This window comes from Polyodon spathula, unplaced genomic scaffold (genome assembly GCF_017654505.1).
Source record: "Polyodon spathula isolate WHYD16114869_AA unplaced genomic scaffold, ASM1765450v1 scaffolds_1595, whole genome shotgun sequence".
NCBI lineage: Eukaryota > Metazoa > Chordata > Actinopteri > Acipenseriformes > Polyodontidae > Polyodon > Polyodon spathula.
In genome coordinates, this window is record NW_024473072.1 from 13,994 (window position 1) to 33,791 (window position 19,798).

Below are 19,798 nucleotides of genomic sequence, written 5' to 3' on the forward strand. Positions count from 1 at the left end.
TGGGTGTCTCTCTGAGCCCCTCCTCACTCGTGTGCCTGTGTGCTGGGGGTGTCTCTCTGAGCCCCTCCTCACTCGTGTGCCTGTGTGCTGGGGTGTCTCTCTGCGCCCCTCCTCACTCGTGTGCCTGTGTGCTGGGGTGTCTCTCTGAGCCCCTCCTCATTCGTGTGCCTGTGTGCTGGTGTTTTCAGGAGGTGGTGTCTCACTGCAAGAAGCTGACCAGGAAGAACAAGGAGCAGCTCTCGGACATGATGGCGCTGGACAAACAGAAAGGGCTGAAATCCCTGAGCAAGGAGAAGCGAGAGAAGCTGGAGGCCTACCAGCACCTCTTCTACCTGTTGCAGGTCAGGCTGGCCTGGGTGCACTGCATGCTGTTTCAAGTCCTGTCCTGTTTGAATGATTAGTCTACTTTTTGCCATTGGTTTTATTTCCCGCTGCCTCTTTTGCCAGGACCCCCTTGAATACGAGATGCACAGCTATGGCCAGAAGTTTAGCATCACCCTATAGAAATAACTCATTTTGAAACCTGCTGAATAGTGTTATGTTAACTTATTGAATTACACTCCGCTTTGAAATTTTTCATATACTTAACGAAAAACTGACAACAATTTGAAAAATATAACATTTTGAAATCTTACTTTAAATATTGTACCACTGTTCTGGATTCCGGTAGATTTTTGCAATATAATTTTGTAGTTAATTTGATTACATGATGTTTCTCAACCCAAAAATTCTACGTGAAGCAAAACTTTTGGCCATAGCTGTGTATCTCCAGGGTTCTGTTTGGTTTAATAAATAAATACAAGAACAGTAGCCTGCTTCATTACGACACTCTGAAGCACAAACAGCCTGCTCTGTAATCTCGTTGTTTTCAGACCCAGCCAATATTCCTGTCCAGGCTGATCTTCCAGATGCCTGTGAACAAGTCCACCAGGTTCATGGAGTCTGTGATCTTCACTGTGTATAACTATGCCTCGGACAGCAGGGAGGCCTGCCTGCTGCTGCAGCTCTTCAGCACTGCCCTGCGAGAGGAGATCAGGTAAGGAGGTTGGGGCTGATCAGCACTGCCCTGCAGGAGGAGATCAGGTGAGAGAGAGAGAGATAGAGGCGCGCTGATTATAGTATTGGGGAAAAAAAAAAAATATATAATTTTTTTTTTTTTCAAGACGGGTATCAGCCAAAAAAAAGCCTCATCGTCTTTTATAACCACACATTGAGACAATATAATAATAATTGAGAAGACTACTAGATTTGTATTAGAACCAAAACTGCAAAAAAAATGTATTGTATAACCTTGCTTGTGTTGAGAGAAACTAAAGACCTGCAAGTGGATGCAGGTCCTGGTGATTTGACTTGCTCTTGAATCTGATTGTGTTTCTGTCCCCCCCTCACCCCCAGGTCGAGGGTGGACCAGATGCAGGACATCGTCACCGGGAACCCCACGGTGATCCGCCTGCTGGTCAGTTTTTACCGGAACGCCCGGGGCCATAATGCTCTGCGGGAGATCCTGGGTCCGCCTGTCAAAGAGGTCCTCCAGGACAAAACCCTGAACATCCAAACGGACCCCGTGGACATTTACAAGAGCTGGATCAACCAGACAGAGTCGCAGACCGGGCAGAGGAGGTAGGATCTGAACCCCAGCCACGCCCCTGTTCTACTGATGGAACGATCTCAGATCTCCACACTGCCACAGAGTGCTCATGACTCAAACACCCTGAGCACACGGCTCTGGACCAAAGCTTTGCATCACCTACGATTTTAGGATTGAGACCTAATTAAAAGGTCATTTTAGATTTTAGATTTCTCATGTAATCGAAGACACAACAAAATGATAGCTTAAAAATGGATACTGGAAGACATTAATAGTTCTACAGTATTTGTTAGATTTCAAAGTGTCACATTTTTCAATTGGTGTTAGTTTAACTATAACCTACAAAGCGGTGTGTAATTCAATATGTTAGTGTAACATTATTCAGCAGGTTTCATTGACCTTTATGAAGCAAATTTTGTTAATGTAGGGGGATGCAAAACTTTTGGCCAGAGCTGCAGTCTCATTAATGCATTTCTGTCTTTTAAAAAAACACCCACTCCTATTTTGCTGTGTTGTGTGGTTTTCAGTCTGGTTACTGCTTCACTTGCTCTCACCTCTTGCCATGTCAGTGAGATGGCATGCCCTTTATATTTTGTCCCCGGTGATGCTTTGTATTTGTTCACCCTCCTCTGTTTCTCATGGCAGTCCCTGACACATGCTTGTGTGTTCTGTATTTGTGTGCGAAGGAGCGCAAAATGTAACATTTCCTTTATTAATTTCAATAATCAAAAGCTACACATATTGCTTAAGCATTTTCATTTAGACATAATAATGTAGCACCTGGTTCTAAACAGAAATGAAGTACTGATAAAATAACTAATCCTCTGGACGAAGCGCAGGCATGGCATGGTCAGGAGAGGACTCTCATATCCTCCAATGCACCCCCAAGCGCCTGGTGGCTCATGTGGGTGACATTGTGAGCAGCCCACTCCTTGCTTCCTCCCTCTCCCCTCGCAGCTCGCTGCCCTATGCCGTCACTCCGGAGCAGGCTCTGAGTCACGCGGAGGTGCAGCGCCGGCTGGACATCGCTGTGCGGAGCCTGAAGAGGACGACAGACCGGTTCCTCCACGCCATCACCTCCAACCTCGACATCCTCCCGTGAGTGCCTCCTGAGCACAGGGACTCTCCCGCGGCAGCTGCAAACTGCACCTCTTAAACTGGCCCTTACCTATTCATGGTGTTTGCCATTCCGAGTGCTTCTTGCACAGATGGTTTATTTATTAAGGCACTGCTGTTTAGTTCTAGTTGCTGTAGATACAGTAGATCTATCTAAGGCATGTGTGTGTGGTGTTGTGCAGGTATGGGATGCGCTACACAGCCAAGGTGCTGAAGGACTCCCTGCTGGAGAAATTCACAGATGCAACGGAGGAAGAGCTTTACAAGGCAGGGTTTTTATTTATTTATTTATTAATTTATTTATTTATTAGCGACCAACGTGGCTTTTAATCCGTTAAGTAAATCAGTTTATAAATTCCCCCAGATAAGCCTTTTATGAAGATAAATGTTTTAGTTAAATGTATTTCTCTGGAATTGTAATTTATATATATATATATATATATATATATATATAAATAAAAAAAAAAAAAAACTACTATGAACAGTTAGTAATTCATGAACACTAATCTGCTTTATTTATTGCTATTTATTTATTGCTAATCTTGGACTACTCGGTGTTTTAATTTAAAATAATCCAAGATTCGAGCTAATCGGGGTGTGAGTTTAATTGCTAATGTTAGGTAAGGTAATCCAGCAGTGCACTGCCAGCGTTGCCTGGGGTGTGTGACTGTGTGCTTGTGTGTGTAGATCGTGGGGAATCTCCTCTATTACCGCTACATGAACCCAGCGGTGGTGGCTCCGGACGGCTTTGACATCGTGGATTACTCTGCCGGCGTGGTTCTGCACCCTGATCACCGGCGCACCCTGGGCAGCATCGCCCGGGTCCTGCAGCACGCAGCCGCCAACAAGCTGTTCCAGGGAGACAGCGCGCACCTGCGCTCCCTCAACGACTACATCTCACACACGCACCTGCGCTTCAGGTAAGCAGCACTGCGCTCCCTCCACCACTACATCACACACACACACACACACACACCTGCGCTCCCTCCACCACTACATCTCACACACGCACCTGCGCTTCAGGTAAGCAGCACTGCGCTCCCTCCACCACTACATCACACACACACACACACACACCTGCGCTCCCTCCACCACTACATCTCACACACGCACCTGCGCTTCAGGTAAGCAGCACTGCGCTCCCTCGACCACTACATCACACACACACACACACCTGCGCTCCCTCCACCACTACATCACACACACACACACACACACACACACTCCTGCGCTCCCTCCACCACTACATCTCACACACGCACCTGCGCTTCAGGTAAGCAGCACTGCCGATGGAACACAGTCGGCACAGTGATCAGGAGTCCCTCCTGCTTTTGGTCTGTACTTCTAATTTTGTTTAAACAGTGTTTGTGTTGCCAGTAACATTGTTGATTATTTGTTACCAACACAGTGGCCGATCTGACACTCAGTCTCATTTGCTCTCACATGCTCCCCCCTTTTTTTTTTTTATTGGCACCCAGGGCTCAGGGTGCCCATTCGCGCCACACACAGCCAACCATATATGCGATAACCTCTTGAATTTCATAACTACGGAAATAAATGAAAAAGTATTTGTCCGATATGCACATACTGTACACACACGTTTTGTGTAGATCTTTCTCTTTTTCGGAGCAATAACCATGCGGCAGCTTGTACCTGATCCATATTGCCTTCAGATTATGTCTAAATTTAGCAGGACAGGGTGGTGATCGCGGTATTTTTTGTCCAAAAATGTAACGTTTTGATTTTTTTTCTTGTAATGATTACGCTCAAGTGTGAAAGGCTGCATTCAACAGATTTGATTTTAACCTAGAAAACGCAGTGAATAAATGCTGAATAATGGCCTTGTCCCTTTTTTTTTCCCACTAGAGGTCAGTGTTTGTCAGTTTTATCATGTTCATACTAACAGGCTAGTATATAGATGTAAAGCCTTTGCCATGGGCTGAGAGAGATTAACATGTGGATGATACATTATAAAAAGAGAATAAAGTAGTTGCAAGCATTTTTGTTTGCTTTTATATTCAGTGTTTTACATAGTAACCAATTTTTCTTTCAAAGTTTCTAAAACATGTGTTTGCAGCTTTCACCTGTGAATAACCATTTGGCCATTGTTAATTTAGAATGAACGAGAGAGCCATTCAGAAATATTGAAAGGCAAACTGTTTGTTAAAGAGCATGACCCAAATATATTGGTTTTACAAAAAGTCAGTGTGGGTTTTTCAGGATTTAAACTAATGTTCCAATTTTCTTTCATTTTCAATTGACTGTAAAACAAGAGCATTTGTTCGTGTCCCAGTAAAGTAAATCTGATACCCTGTCACCTGACTGAATAAAGAAACGAGAGAAGCCCTCTTTTGCACAGTACAGTGTGTGTGTTCATTTCAGATCTAGTTTATGCCTTGGTTCCCTGTACATCTCTTTGATACAATCCTTTATAAATTATACCAAGTGAATGTGCACAAACACCATCATGTATAGCCAATACATTTCCAGTGGCATTTTCTGGAATATTTGAATGTCACGGAGATCTCATTGTGGTTCCATGGAGTTGCTGATGTTGCACTGGGGCTCCTCCAGTCTGCCTGCCAGCCTCTCGCTGTGCAGTCTCCTCTCTGGCTGTGCAGGGTTGCTGGGGCTCCTCCAGCCTCTCGCTGTGCAGTCTCCTCTCTGGCTGTGCAGGGTTGCTTTGGGGCCCCTCCAGCCTGCCTACCAGCCTCTTACTCTGCTGCCTCTTCTCTGGCTGTGCAGGAGGTTCCTGCAGGCTGCCTGTGACGTGCCCTCGCCCGAGGAACGCTTCAGCGTGGACGAGTACTCAGAGATGGTCACCCTCAACAAGCCAGTCATCTACATCACCATCGCTGAGCTCATCAACACACACAAGGTCAGTGACAGTGACCGTCACAGAGAGTCCCACCAGGAACTCCCATTGCATAGTGGTTTGATCCATTCCTGGTTTTACTATGAGTTTAATAAGACACCCCTGAGCTTGTTAAGGATACACTGGGGCCAATCAGGCTCATTTCATGGCCTACAATGGAAACTGCTGTGCAACTTGAGTCTTTATTTCCATCTCTGTGTTAGTAATAACTAGCTTAAACGCACATTTTATAATGACCAAAACAATGACTGTCTGCATATGGAAAAAAAATGCGTACTTTGACTTTGCTTTTTGAATTTTGCAGCAAAAATTGCTTCTGAATGACTCCTCGTGGCTGGTTGTGGAGAGCAGTGGAAGCATGTTCGTGTTGCACTGTGCGCTGAAGCCCTAAAGCAATGCACAGCCAGCCTGCGCAACACAATCAGCCTCAGAGTCTTTACACCATCAAGGCTGGAATTGTTAGAAAGCAAATAAGGATCTTGGCAGAAATGACGAGAGTAGAGAAAGAGAACAGGATATTAAGCAGGTATGAAATGTATCCTTTTTTGATTTTGACTTTGTTTTGTTCCCCTGTGTTTTTGTTAGCTGCTGCTGGAACACCAGGACTCTGTGGCTCCTGATCACACTGCCCCTCTGCACGAGCTGCTGGCAGACCTGGGGGATGTGCCCACTGTCCACTCGCTCGCTGGTAACCACCACCCCCGCTCATACTCATAGACAGAGAGAGAGAGATTTTAATTTAGAGCCTTTTATTTAACATCATGTCATTAAAGAAACTACAAAATGAGATCGCAAGGGTCTACTGAAAGCCTTAACAGTAGTACAGTATTTCATGTTAGAAATCAGTTTTTCGGTAAGTATATGGAAAACTACAAAGTGGTGTGTAATTCAATATGTTAACTTAACATTATTCAGCAGGTTTCATTTGACTTTATGCAGTAAAATCAGTTAATTCTATATAGAGGGTGAAGGAAAACTTTTGGCCATACCCGTACAGGCAATCTTCCCAAGCCATACTTTGCACAGGCCCCTACCAGATATTCAATGCTGATGCAGGCAGTGGTTCTGCAAATACAAGGGCAGTTACAGTGGAATGAGGCTGCTTTTGTAGTATGCTAACTGTACACTTCACAAATAATCTTTAATGGCAGCGCAGACAGTGGCACTTGGCAGTAGTTGCCACAGAAGTTGGCAGAATGGTAGCACAGAAAGTGCGAACATGTTTCACTTTAAGAACCCCCCTGGTAATCTCCATCTGTCCCGTTGCATTGCTGTAGCTGTGCTGCAGTCTGCTAATAGTTCACGCTAACACAGTGGGGTTAGAATGGTTTCCGCTATCTTCTAATCAAGATTTGAAAATTGGGAAAAGGTAAGTCTCCAGTTTATGATTTCCCCTGCTCAATGTATTAGAGTTACCATGGTTTCCATCAGCAGCCACGGCTCTCTCAAGCCCTGCGCACCCCTGCAATGTGATGGGACGCGCTCTGTCTCTGCAGGGGAGGGAGTGGGGAACCCCAGCGACCCTGATGCCGAGCAGACCCTGGCTCGGTGCAGCAGGATGGAAATTTCCCTGACGCTGACCAACAAGTTTGACAACTTCAAGGACAATGAAGACAAGCCTGATGCTAGAGGCCTCATGCTGAGGTGAGAGGGTACTGGGAGGGAAGCGGTGTGGTCTAGTGGTTAGAGCTGAGGGACTGGGAGGGAGGGAATCTTGGTGGTCCAGTGGTTAAAGTCAGGGGCTTGTTGCCCAGAGGTTCCCTGCCCAATCCCAGCTCAGCCACTGACACTGTGGGACCCTGAGCTTAAACTCCTTGTACTCGTCCTTTGGATGAGATGTACAACCAAGCAGCAGTTGTGATGCAAAGTTCACTCCCAAGTCTCTGTAAGTCGCTTTCGATAAAAGGTTCTACTAAATAATAAAAAAAGCAGTGTGGCTCTAGTGGTTAGTTCTGGGGGACTAGGAAGGAAGCAGTGTGGTCTAGTGGTTAGAGGGACTGGGAGGCAGGAAGTGTGGCTGTAGTGGTTAGAGCTGAGGGTCTGTAGTCTGTGTGTAATTGCGGTCTGTTGCTTTATTGCAGCACCAAGCAGCTTATAATTGATGTGATAAGGACCCAGCCTGGAGACTCTCTCCCTCTATTGTTACGAACATCTGCTTCTGAGGACCAGGTGAGCAAGCTGCTCACATGCGGCAGGGACTGGCAGCCTATCTGATGCCACGCAGCAAAGAGAGCAGGGGGGTTCAATCTGCTGTGTGGTGGCAGCTGAAATCAGAGTGATAAACAAACGTGAGGAAGGACATGAAGTTTATTATGCTAATGCTGTCCATACAGTGCTCCTTGAGTTTCACAATATCTTAATGGCTTTGAAAAGAGCACAAGGGAAATCTCTGGTAGAAGTGCAGTGAAAAGGCAGAGAATCTGACATGGTGAATGAGCACAAGCATTTTACTGTAAGCATGCCAGGGGAGAGCACTCCTACACTTCTGTTGCAGAAAAGCACATGGGCTTGTGTGGAAGAACAGTGTAGAAAAGTGTTCGAAAGCAAAGAGAAATTCAATTGCAAGGCATTGATGTGGTCTTACCAGTTTTCTGTCAACTTGCCTCGCGAATGTATACTTGTAAAAATCTCCGCCCCCTGTTGCATTCACACTTCTCCTCAACCACGGGGGCGCTTGGGCTTCAGTGTATGAATCGGAGGAACCCCTCTGTCTGTGTGTCTAGGAGGCGGAGCACTGGCGCATGATGCAGAGACGAGCGCTGCGCGACGCCCGCACCCCCGAGAAGATGAAGCGGAACAAGTCCATCGTCGCCGACGACAACCTGTCCCTGGAGGAGAAGAAGAGGAAGATCCATCGCAACCTGCGCAAGCTGGAGGCCATGGGAGCACTGCACTACCAGAGCAGATTCACTGAGATACTCGCTGACATCGCCAAGGTAACAGCACTGTGCTAGCAGAGCAGATTCACTGAGATACTCGCTGACATCGCCGAGGTAACAGCACTGCGCTAGCAGAGCAGATTCACTGAGATACTCGCTGACATCGCCAAGGTAACAGCACTGCACTAGCAGAGCAGATTCACTGAGATACTCGCTGACATCGCCGAGGTAACAGCACTGCGCTAGCAGAGCAGATTCACTGAGATACTCGCTGACATAGCCGAGGTAACAGCACTGCGTGGGGGGAGCGGTCTACAGTTCAGAGTACAGAGGGCTAAATCTTAGCCAAGTTTTGGATGTATAGAATCTTGCCTCAACATTTAACCGTTTGCAAATGTCAGCTATAAGCGTTAACCTCGTGTGATTTTATTTCCTATTCAATATTTCTTCAGTCTTTTCCATCTACAGTTAAATGCTGCACACATACAGCCTTGCATACAGCACACAAATAATTGTTGTAGTACAAGGATGGAAATAAGACTCCTGTTGCATAGCGGTTTCACCCATTCCAGGTTTTACTACGAGCTTGATTAGCCCCAGTGTACAGGTAATAAGCTCAGGTGTGTCTTCTTCAACTCCTATTAAATCAGGAATGGAGCAAACTGCCTTATTTTAATTCTTGCTGTAAGTTCTAAAAAGTGGTTAGCCTCTTGTGATGGCTTTTTTGATTGGTCACCAGCATTGCCAATTTGTTGTAGTCCTAGCACTTAGGATTCTCCAGGCGAGCTCAAAGCCAGATACTGTAAAAGCAGATTCAGAGAAAAATGACATTTGAAGCTACTTCAATCGTACACGGAGGCTAACATGTATCTTTGGCCCCTGTAAATATCCCCTGTGGTCTCTGTGCTCCAGGATATCCGTAACCAGCGGCGTTACCGGCAGCGCAGGCAGGCTGAGCTGGTGAAGTTGAGGCACACCCTGCAGGGGCTGAACTGCAAGAGTGCCTTCCACTCGGAACAGATGGATTACTACAGCCAGTACATCAAGACCTGCCTGGACAAGCTGGCAGCCAGGGGCCGGTACGTGAACTACAGCACAGGCACTGAACCAGGGTGCAGCCCCCTGGGGTACCCCTAACCCACAGCACAGGCACTGAACGAGGATGCAGCCCCCATACCTGCACCCTAACCCACAGCACAGGCACTGAACGAGGGTGCAGCCCCCTGGGGTACCCCTAACCCACAGAACAGGCACTGAACGAGGATGCAGCCCCCATACCTGCACCCTAACCCACAGCACAGGCACTGAACGAGGGTGCAGCCCCCTGGGGTACCCCTAACCCACAGCACAGGCACTGAACGAGGATGCAGCCCCCATACCTGCACCCTAACCCACAGCACAGGCACTGAACCAGGGTGCAGCCCCCTGGGGTACCCCTAACCCACAGCACAGGCACTGAACGAGGATGCAGCCCCCATACCTGCACCCTAACCCACAGCACAGGCACTGAACGAGGGTGCAGCCCCCTGGGGTACCCCTAACCCACAGCACAGGCACTGAACGAGGATGCAGCCCCCATACCTGCACCCTAACCCACAGCACAGGCACTGAACGAGGGTGCAGCCCCCTGGGGTACCCCTAACCCACAGCACAGGCACTGAACGAGGATGCAGCCCCCATACCTGCACCCTAACCCACAGCACAGGCACTGAACGAGGGTGCAGCCCCCATACCTGCACCCTAACCCACAGCACAGGCACTGAACGAGGGTGCAGCCCCCTGGGGTACCCCTAACCCACAGCACAGGCACTGAACGAGGATGCAGCCCCCATACCTGCACCCTAACCCACAGCACAGGCACTGAACGAGGATGCAGCCCCCATACCTGCACCCTAACCCACAGCACAGGCACTGAACGAGGGTGCAGCCCCCTGGGGTACCCGTTCTCGAAACCTAACAGAAACCCATGATCATGATCCATTCATTTGTGGTTTTGATTACTTGTCTTCCCCAATGGTAGTTTTCAATAGATTTTAGGGTTAAATGTTTTCCAAGTGTAAACATTTAGAATTTTCTTATGTCAAGTAAATCAAACCAGGTTTCTTGCAAGAAAGTTGTTATGCTGAAGAGAGCTCAGATCCTGATTATTAAAAGGGTATTGTCCTAGTGTCTAATACAGCCCCATTTGATCCAGTTTTATCCATTAATTATAAACACTCAGTAATGTTCAATGACAAACATTCTAACCAGAACTCTTTTCTGAGGAGATGAAACACAAGTCTGTGTTGTGGTTGTGTGTGTGTGCAGGGTGAATGGGAAGAAAGCTGGAGAAGGCAGAGGGAAGCAGGTGAAGCCGGCCAGTCTCAACTACACTGCAGCCCGACTCTATGAGAAGGGAGTGCTGCTGGAGATTGAAGACCTGCCTGTCAGCCAGTGAGTAGCGCCCGGGGACCTCGCACTGAGAGAGGGGCCAGTGAGTAGGGCCAAACTCCTCTCGTCACGCAGATAGTGTATGAAACAGAAATAATCTTGAGTTCAGATGTATGGGTGTAATATTTTCTCTTCTGCTCCTGATTCAGGTGGCCGTTCTGTATTAATCCATGGCCTAATCTGGGCAACATTACAATAGTGAACATATATGGGGACTGAATGATGAGGGTTATAACTGGTCCTGTATTCGATAAGGACATTGGTTGCTGAATGCACCTCTATGTACTTTTTTGTTGTAGAATGGGCGGATTGGTCTCCAATCTTGTGAGACCGATCTTTAGCAGTTTTGTAACATTGCCACATCCTAGGGTAATAAAGCTGAGTTCAGCTTTCATGTCTGTCTGTTTTTCAGATTTAAAAACGTGATCTTTGACATTATTCCCTGCGAGGAGGGGGGAACCTTCCAGGTGAAGGCTCGTTTCATGGGGGTGGACATGGAGAAATTCCTTCTGCACTACCAGGTGAGGAGGGGAGCCGGCCAGGGCACCTAGACCATACTGATCCTCAGCCAAGCATGGCATTGAAAAGAGCTGTCTGCATGCCCGTCACACTCAGTCTCTCACACTGTGTGGAGTGGGGAGGGTGTACAAGGAGTGTGACTCTTGCCAGTTGGTTTTAGACTTGATTTTTACCTACAAGGCAGGGACCTGCTTACCCCCCTGCTCACCCCCTCCTCCCTGCTTGTACATCTCTAGCTGTGGTAATGTAAAATGGTTACCAAAACAAAGCTGCTATTGTAACAGACTATATAAGGAAGGCATGCAGGCTGATTGCTTTCCTCAGCCCAGTATTGAGGAGGGCATCGCTGCTATTGTAACAGACTATATAAGGAAGGCATGCAGGCTGATTGCTTTCCTCAGCCCAGTACTGAGGGCATTGCTGCTATTGTAAGCCCTGTGTTGTGTGCTCTGCCCTCTAGGACCTGCTTCAGCTACAGTACGAGGGGGTGGCTGTGATGAAGATGTTCCACAAAGCCAAGGTCAACGTCAACCTGCTCATCTTCCTCCTCAACAAAAAATTCTTCAAGAAGTGAGCAGCGGGGCAATGGCGACACCCAGTGGTGTCTCCCGGATCTGCACCCGGCAAGTGGACGAATTGATAAGAAACTGTAAATGGTGGGCTGAGAAGTTTTTTAATGTGTTTTATTTTGTGTACATTGAAACTGCAACAGGTTTGACACTAGATTAGTCTGATCCACATTGTTTACTCCTGGAAACAGTTTTATTAGTCAAACCTCCTAATGTTTGCCCTGTTATCTGTATTTATATTTATCTTTTACAATAACGGGCGTTATTATATTATTATTGTTATTTAATATTATTATTTAATATGTGTGTTCTAGAGAAGATCAATGTTGGTGCCACAGTACTATAAATTCATGAAAGCCATCATGCCAAATATGAACCTTTTTTAGATGTACTAAAACTGTAAATTCAATGACACACTAAAATACGTTTTGGAAGTATTTTTAAATGTATCGCTATTGAGCTTTTACCTTCCAATCAAGGCCACTTTCTTAGTCCCGTTTTGACTCCTATTGACAGCAATGTAAAGTGACCTTCAATATTAAGGCCACCCTAGTATGCAGTATTAAGGTACCCTTCTGGTGCTTCAAACACATCAATGTTAAATGACCTCTTATGAGACCAGCGTGTTGTAAACTAACACATTTAGCATGAAACAACATTGAACTGATTTGCACATTTTCATTTAGATAAAAAAACCAATGCTATTAGAAAATGTTCAGCAAATTGGCAAATAGCTCCAATAATAATGCCCTTCATATTAAGCACATTTTGTTGGTCTGTTGACTGGCACACTTGTATGAAACTGCTTAGCCAGTGGCAAGTCAGAACGCGCACAGCACAGAGCAAGGCATCTTTAAAAAAGAAGACAGTATCGGTGGATGAAGTGCGATGCATTGTGTCAGGAAGTACCTGTGCAGAGGGTTCAGTTTGAGCAGCTGCTTTCTGAAGAGAGCCAGTCTCCCTGCACATCAGCTCTTTGCTTTATCTTTGCAGATCTGTGCTCTCTCCATAGTTCTACACCAGAACTCCCTTACAAGAGTATTAGATACAGATGAAAATGAAACAGTAAAAACATAACCATTGTCTTTTTAGTACTTTTATTGACGCACCTCTTGTTTTACAGTTTTGGAAGAGAATTTGAGAAGTAAGGAACCTGTGTGATTTTTATTTTAGATGTTATTGTGCTTTCTTTGGCCTCTTTTTTTGATCCAGTAATTTATAAATTCTGTAATCTGAACAAGGTCAGGAGACTTTATTAACAGCTTTCTACAAAGGTCTTTAGCAAGAGATTCTTCACACCAGAGCTACCCAAGCGTTTGGGCTCAGAGCTACACTGGTCACCAGTCCTTATAGATCATGAAGGAGTAAACCGCTTTGGTTTACTGTATTATTGCAAGCACACTAAGACACCACTTCAGTAGCTCTCTGCTCCTTCGTTTAACACCGTTTCGCTTTGCTTCACTTCTACATAAAACAGAATTCTGCAAAAGAGCCCTCTGCTGGACAGCCCTGTTACAGGCGACCCTTTGGTAAATATTTTGGAATGGAAGTCTTCTTATAGTGTAATAAATTGTACAATACTAAAGGGAGAATGTAGCAGCTTGGCTATGCATAGTGATCTGATATATTCTGCAGAATGGAAAGGAACTGGATCAAATTAAAAGCAGGAAAAATATATAAACCAAGCTAGCATAGCCTAATCTCTGTCTCAATCTGCATTTATAAATATCCCCAAATTGCTGCTTCATCTTGTAAATATTTTCTGTCTCATTACTTCTCACTTTTTAAATGTTCAGTGTTTTATTTTTTATAACCCGTCTTAGTGCCACTGTGGTATTTATATAAAGAAACACAAGCCTAACTTTATCAGTTGATCCTGCTCACCAATACAAGGGATCTTTCCCTGCTGCTGCTGTTTACACATTCCCATCTGCATCAAAGCTGTGTTGTAATGGGAGATTTTCTATTGCAGTGGTTTTAAAAGGACCTCACACTCCTAGTTTTTGTTTCAGCCAGGAACTAAATATATTTTTTTTACATTTGCTTGCTTTCCAATGCACATAAAACCGTGCTAATCTTAGAATGCTGTCTCTAGCTATTGCTCTGCATGAGATTATGACAAACGAAATAGCTGCCGTCCTAACCAGCAGTGACGCTGAGTGGAACATCCTAGAGACTCCTGCGTGATGCTGGAGAACCCATCTGTCTCCACGCTCCACAGTCTGAACACATTGACTGCAAGCCTGTCAGTGTACTCCATAGGGGGCTGTTCAATTGATCTCCATGCAGCCACTGCATGAATCATTAGAAAAGGGGCCCTATCTGGTGCTTTCCACACTTCATACAGACAAATTCACTGAAGAGACTCCTATTACACTGCCTAACAAAACCTTGATACACAGACCAGGGCCCTTCGCTCGTGATCTGGTATTGAAACTGTGTTTTAGATCAATTGAGTAGACCCTATTGGTATTCATAACACATTGCAATTGTGTACATTTAATGGAAGATTAATGTTTTATAATTAATCAGTTTATACCCTGATGAGCCTAAATGGGATTATATTTAGAGCATTTTGTAGCTCTGGGGAATCGCCCTCTATTGCATTGGTAGCTATTCCAGGACAAACCCTATAAATAGCTGCTCTGTGCTGTAAAATGCTCTTTAAAAGAAAGGAAGTTGTGGCTTATCTGGGTATAGTTTGAGGAGTCCCCCTCCCTATTGTGCTGATGCTGGGGATCTGTCTCCCTCATGCCCAAGACTCGCGAGAGTGCCGTCTAGCAGGTCAGAACAGTATGGGGGGAGGGGGTGGTCTGTGTTAAGGATAGGGTTTAGATGATGGGGTTTCAAGTTATTTTAAATTCTTATTGAAGCGACGCTAACCTGTGATTGATGCCTGGCTCTGGAAGCCAAGGTCCAAAACTCAGTGTAAGTGAAGGGCTAGCTGGATTAGCTGACCTTGTTGCCAGGTGTACACTACCAGTGAAACATACACACTGAATCACAGTGCAAATCCAGACCATTCGAAAGCAAACCCCTTCTCTGAAATCTACTGCTACTGTTTCATATATATAATATATATTTTTTTTTTTTTGCTACACAGTTTGTGATTTAAAGGAGCTTTTTGTAAAACATCTGTATTGTGTCTCTGTATAAGATGCTCTGTGATGTAACATTGCAGCTACAATAAAAGTATAACTCATTTGATCTCTGGTGGGGTTTAGTTTGGGTGGGGTGGGGGTGTTAAAAAGAGTCTTTTGTATCCTAAGTGTGGTCCAGTGGTTAAAGAAACAGGCTTGTAACCAGGAGGTTCAAATCCCAGCTCAGCCACTGACTCACTGTGTGACCCTGAGCAAGTCACTGAACCTCCTTGTGCTGTGTCTTTGGGGTGAGGCGTTCTTGTAAGTGACTCTGCAGCTGGTGCATCGTTCACACACCCTCGTCTCGTATCTTTTAAAGCGCTTTGTGATTGTCTACTATGAAAGGCGCTATATAAAAATAGATTATTATTTGAAGTGTCTCTGATCGTGTTGAAGGACAAAGGTCTAGAAAGACAGAAACGGACAAAAATAAAACCTTTACTATGGGCGTTGTTTTCCCTTAATACTATCGACAAACAAACAGCCATTTCTGCAAAGATACCCAGACAATACAGTATGGGAAACTGAAGAAACAAAACTATCCTTTCTATTTCTGTGGTCCCGGTTTAAATCCACACTCGAGTGAAATTAATGTACTGTGGGTTCACCTACCGGGGTTATGGCCATTATTATCGGGCTGTCATCTTTCAGTGGATTTACCAACTATATCGCAAGCAATTTTAAACGAAGGAGATTTAGTTCCAGTGAAAATATGAACGCATAACTCCATAGCAAATAATCCAGATTAGAGAGAGATGGGTTTATGGCCTCTAGTTCGCTAATTTTTTGAAGTCTGTATTTACAAAGCATTTTATATGAACCCAGTGGCGACACAAATGTGATGCTTTGTTTACGGCGAGGGCGTTACTATTATATGTGTTGTTTTTTTTTTTGTTTTGTTTTTTAATATAAATGTGAAGAGAACTACAAGGTTTCAAACTGGAACCTACGCTGTTGCTCCAAACTAGAAAAAAAAAAAAACTCCAACGAAGCAGTGCTAATTTGCAAAGCAATTTCGAGTAACGCATGAAGTCAGGGTGCAGTTTAACGAGATTCAATTGCATTGTTCCACCAGAAAGACAATCCAGGCCTGTCTTAAGCGAGTGGGAAGAGGGGGGCGGGTAATATGGCTGGCTGCATTGTATCTCTGTGTCTTGGTGAGCTTGTGCTGCCGAGACGACGGTCATCATAACCCGTTTAGTTCCCATCATTTCACTGCTTCGTTCCCCCCTCCCCTCCAGACACAGACACCCATAACACACACCTCAAGAAGGGGCGCGTCTCCGGCAGAGCCGCCGACCAATAACCCGCCTGTCTGGGCACGGGTCGGGAAGTGAGCGATTACCGCGGCCCAATCAGCGGCTTTGTGTTGCCTGCCGGTGCCGGGGCTGGTCGTGTCAAGCTGCGGCTGCGCTTCAGGATCACAGAACGAAGCCGGAGCTCGGGGAACCTGAGGCAACGAGAGTCAGGTGAGCCCGGGGATCGAATTGCGGCCTAGTTGTAAAGGGTGGAATTTGCGGGAAGACTGATTCAAAGCGACGCCGGCTTAGTGTTTCCTAGTATTTAATGTACACGTTAACTGCACGCCGGTTCGCAGTCGCTGGTGACAAGGGTAAAAACCAGACTCTTGTTGGTCATATTTGCATCAGCATCTCTGCACAAAAAACGAGCAATTGGTCTCCGGTTATTCCCAGGTGTATTGCAGCCGTTTTTAGCGGCGACCCGTTGTCGAAAGCGTTGTGTGGCTCTGGCGTGTAGCGGGGGGGGGGAAATATACACACAAAACCCTTGTTTTACTACAAGCAAAAATGCGCTCATTGTTCATGTCGCGTTTCGGGGGGCAGTCCCGGAGTCTGCGTCTCTCTCCAGTCACCCAGCAGCCTTATTCTACAAGAACACTGTCGGCTGCAATCAAATAATGCAACAGAAAAAAAGTGTCTCTGGGGGAAGCAAAACAAGGGGCTGCTTCTGTGACAGCTAAGCATGTAGGCAATTCTGAGCTGAACTGATGATGAGGGATTATCAAAAAAGCATCAGCTACAGACGCAGATGAAGACGTGTTTCACCCCCCCGCCGCCCCCAGTCTAAATGCTAGACGCGTATGCTGCACTAATTGCATGGATGGATTGAAACTAACGGGACTGCCAAAAATTGGTGCAAAAAAAAAAAAAAAAAAAAAATTTGCAACACAATGTTAATGATTAATAAGATCTGGAGTACGTCTCATATGTTGATGCACACGCATTGCACATAAAGGAAAGCTGGCGTGCAATTAGCAGATGCGTGGCACTGTCGTAGTTACAGTACAGCTGGGGCCTGTATTGCTTCAAAAACGCGTCTGCTGAGAGTGATAGTATTGTTTGTTTTTGTAATATGCGTGGTACCGCTAGATTAAATTGACAGCGTTGGTTTCTAAAGCTGTTTCCCTACAGTGAAATGGGCTGAGTGCGGATTGAGTCCCGGTTGGCATTGAATTCTTGTGTCTGAAGTATTATAGTTTAATATATATATATATAAATTTCATTATTTGTGGTGGGGTGTATTTTGTATTATTATTTACGCCCCCCTTGTGTGCCTATTAAAAAGTAAAGGGTCCGCCAGTTAATCTGTCCCACCAGAGTCCATGGCAACAGCAGTGTGGCAACAGGAGCTTCCCTACATTGCCCCAAGGGGTGCATACCTCAAGTCTGACCAGGACGGGAGGGATCACTCTTCCACTTAAGAAGGGGAGGGGTGTGTGTGATGAGGAATGGAGCTGTTCAGTGTCTATGCCAAATCCAATTATTTCCCCTGCTTTTTTTAAGGAGCCCAATGAAGTGTGTTCTTTACAGTGGGGACTTATTGTTCTTTTCTCTTGTTTTCATCCCTTTTTATTGAAGCTAGTTTCCAGAGGGTCCCTGGTGACTGTGGTATTGACTGTACTGATACGTTGCAGTATTGATCCTCTGAGAGTGTGTACTGCTGCAGACAACAATAGGATTCCTACCCAGGTCGTGCATTGCAATGCGTTCTATTGGATTAGACTGCCTGATCACTTCATTGATTCATTTTAAATGCCGTTGAAGCAGGAAAGGAAATGAAAGAGGAGTTTTCACCCTGAACCCTCCTGTTAGGTTTCGAGTTTCTTTGACCCGACTCTAGTTTCCAGTTCACTTAAATGTTATTTTTCTTTTCATTTTCTGTATAATATTTTATGACTTTTCCTAAGTTGGGGTCATGAACGTATACGCAGAAAACAGAACCTTTGAGATGTTTTTTTTTTTTTTTAAGAACAGGTCATGTACACAAATAAGATGTTTCGGGTCACTGTGACCCGTGGCGTTTATCTGTGTAGATTCGTGTGCAGAATAAAACAAACTTCTTCAATTTGTTATTTTATTATTATTACTGTATTTGTATTATTGTCTCTGGAATTGGCTGCACCTGTCTGGAGATATTTATAAACAAACAATATATACATATCTACAAGGCAGAGTCTAATTTTCCCTGTCAGTATTGCAACAGCATCTCACTGGTAAAGACACTCCAGAATGAGGAGCTCCCAGGCTGGCAGTCAAAGAAGTTTCATCACAGCTCCTGGACTAAAAGAGCAGAAAAGAGTCAAACCTTTGCAAATAAAAACAGTTCATCAATTTCAGGCTGCTTTAAATTAGTTTGAAATTGCATCGGCTCAATATGACCCAAAACATAACAGATGTACATAATAGGAGGGTTAAGAGTAGCTTGGACTTAACATTTCATCAGAAACCTGAAGTCATGTTGGCAGTTGCTGGAACGCTATTGGCTACAACAGAGATTGTTTTGGAATTAGATTGTCTCTAACCCTGGTCCTGGAGAGCCCCTATCCAGCAGGTTTTATCATCAGTAACTAAAGATCGGGAACACCTGTTAATTAAACCAATTACTGGCTTGGTCAAGATTAAGTAACAGATTGGTTGGAACGGAAACCAGCAGCCCCAGTAGCTCTCCAGGACCGGGGTTGGAGACCCCTGTTTTAGAGGGTTCGTGTCAGCAAGGCCCATGGTATTGAGTGCTCAAAGCTAGACTGTGGCATTGCAAACGCACCAGAGTATTGCAGTGTAAAGCGTGATTGCGGGACTGCCTGTAGCGTATTGTATCTGTGCAGCTCCTCTTAGTCTCAGGAAGTCTCTCTCGCAGGAAACATGCAGTAGTGTGCAAGTGCATTGGATCACCCCTCTGCTTGTGTAGTTTTGATTTGCTGCATATAGGAAATCACACCACTGGAACTGAATAGACAAAGTGCTGATTGCCTAATAATTCAATTGATAGCTTTACTAGGCACCACATGCAATTCATTTAAAAAAGTAAGAGACAACACAGAACTCAGCCACTATCTAATGGTAAAATGCATGAGATTTTAAAAAAGTTGGCTAAGCTGCCAAATTAAAACAAAGTGGTAAAAGATTTTCACACGAGTTCCTATTCTTTCTATATCGCTGATTACTGACTGGAAAATTGAAATTCTCACACCCAGAAGTTTTCATGCAGGTAGATGGATATATCCAGCCGACCGCGTGCTGTGCGGACCCAGCCTGCAGCTCTATACAGATCCAGGGGTGTGCAGTTCTGAGAAACGTCACTAACAGGCTTTCATTTTAAACCGGTACCATGTGAGGCCTTCCAGGAAATCCAGAACACCTGCAGTTCCTAGGTCGTTTCAC

The 19,798-nt window shown here is 45.2% G+C and overlaps 1 protein-coding gene across 1 annotated transcript in view; it reads left to right on the forward strand.

Annotated features, from left to right (window-relative positions):
- iqgap3 (IQ motif containing GTPase activating protein 3) overlaps window positions 1–15,151 on the forward strand; it is a 28,720-nt gene extending 13,569 nt beyond the window's left edge. Inside the window, exons 17-31 of the mRNA XM_041243155.1 lie at window positions 189–341; window positions 873–1,036; window positions 1,396–1,620; window positions 2,546–2,686; window positions 2,887–2,971; window positions 3,392–3,624; window positions 5,450–5,582; window positions 6,165–6,267; window positions 7,076–7,223; window positions 7,661–7,748; window positions 8,303–8,515; window positions 9,371–9,537; window positions 10,766–10,891; window positions 11,301–11,409; window positions 11,868–15,151. Coding sequence (XP_041099089.1) covers window positions 189–341; window positions 873–1,036; window positions 1,396–1,620; window positions 2,546–2,686; window positions 2,887–2,971; window positions 3,392–3,624; window positions 5,450–5,582; window positions 6,165–6,267; window positions 7,076–7,223; window positions 7,661–7,748; window positions 8,303–8,515; window positions 9,371–9,537; window positions 10,766–10,891; window positions 11,301–11,409; window positions 11,868–11,981 — 2,202 coding nt within the window. The 3' untranslated portion in view covers window positions 11,982–15,151. The remainder of the gene's footprint in view (window positions 1–188; window positions 342–872; window positions 1,037–1,395; window positions 1,621–2,545; window positions 2,687–2,886; window positions 2,972–3,391; window positions 3,625–5,449; window positions 5,583–6,164; window positions 6,268–7,075; window positions 7,224–7,660; window positions 7,749–8,302; window positions 8,516–9,370; window positions 9,538–10,765; window positions 10,892–11,300; window positions 11,410–11,867) is intronic.
- The last annotated feature ends 4,647 nt before the right edge of the window (window positions 15,152–19,798 follow it).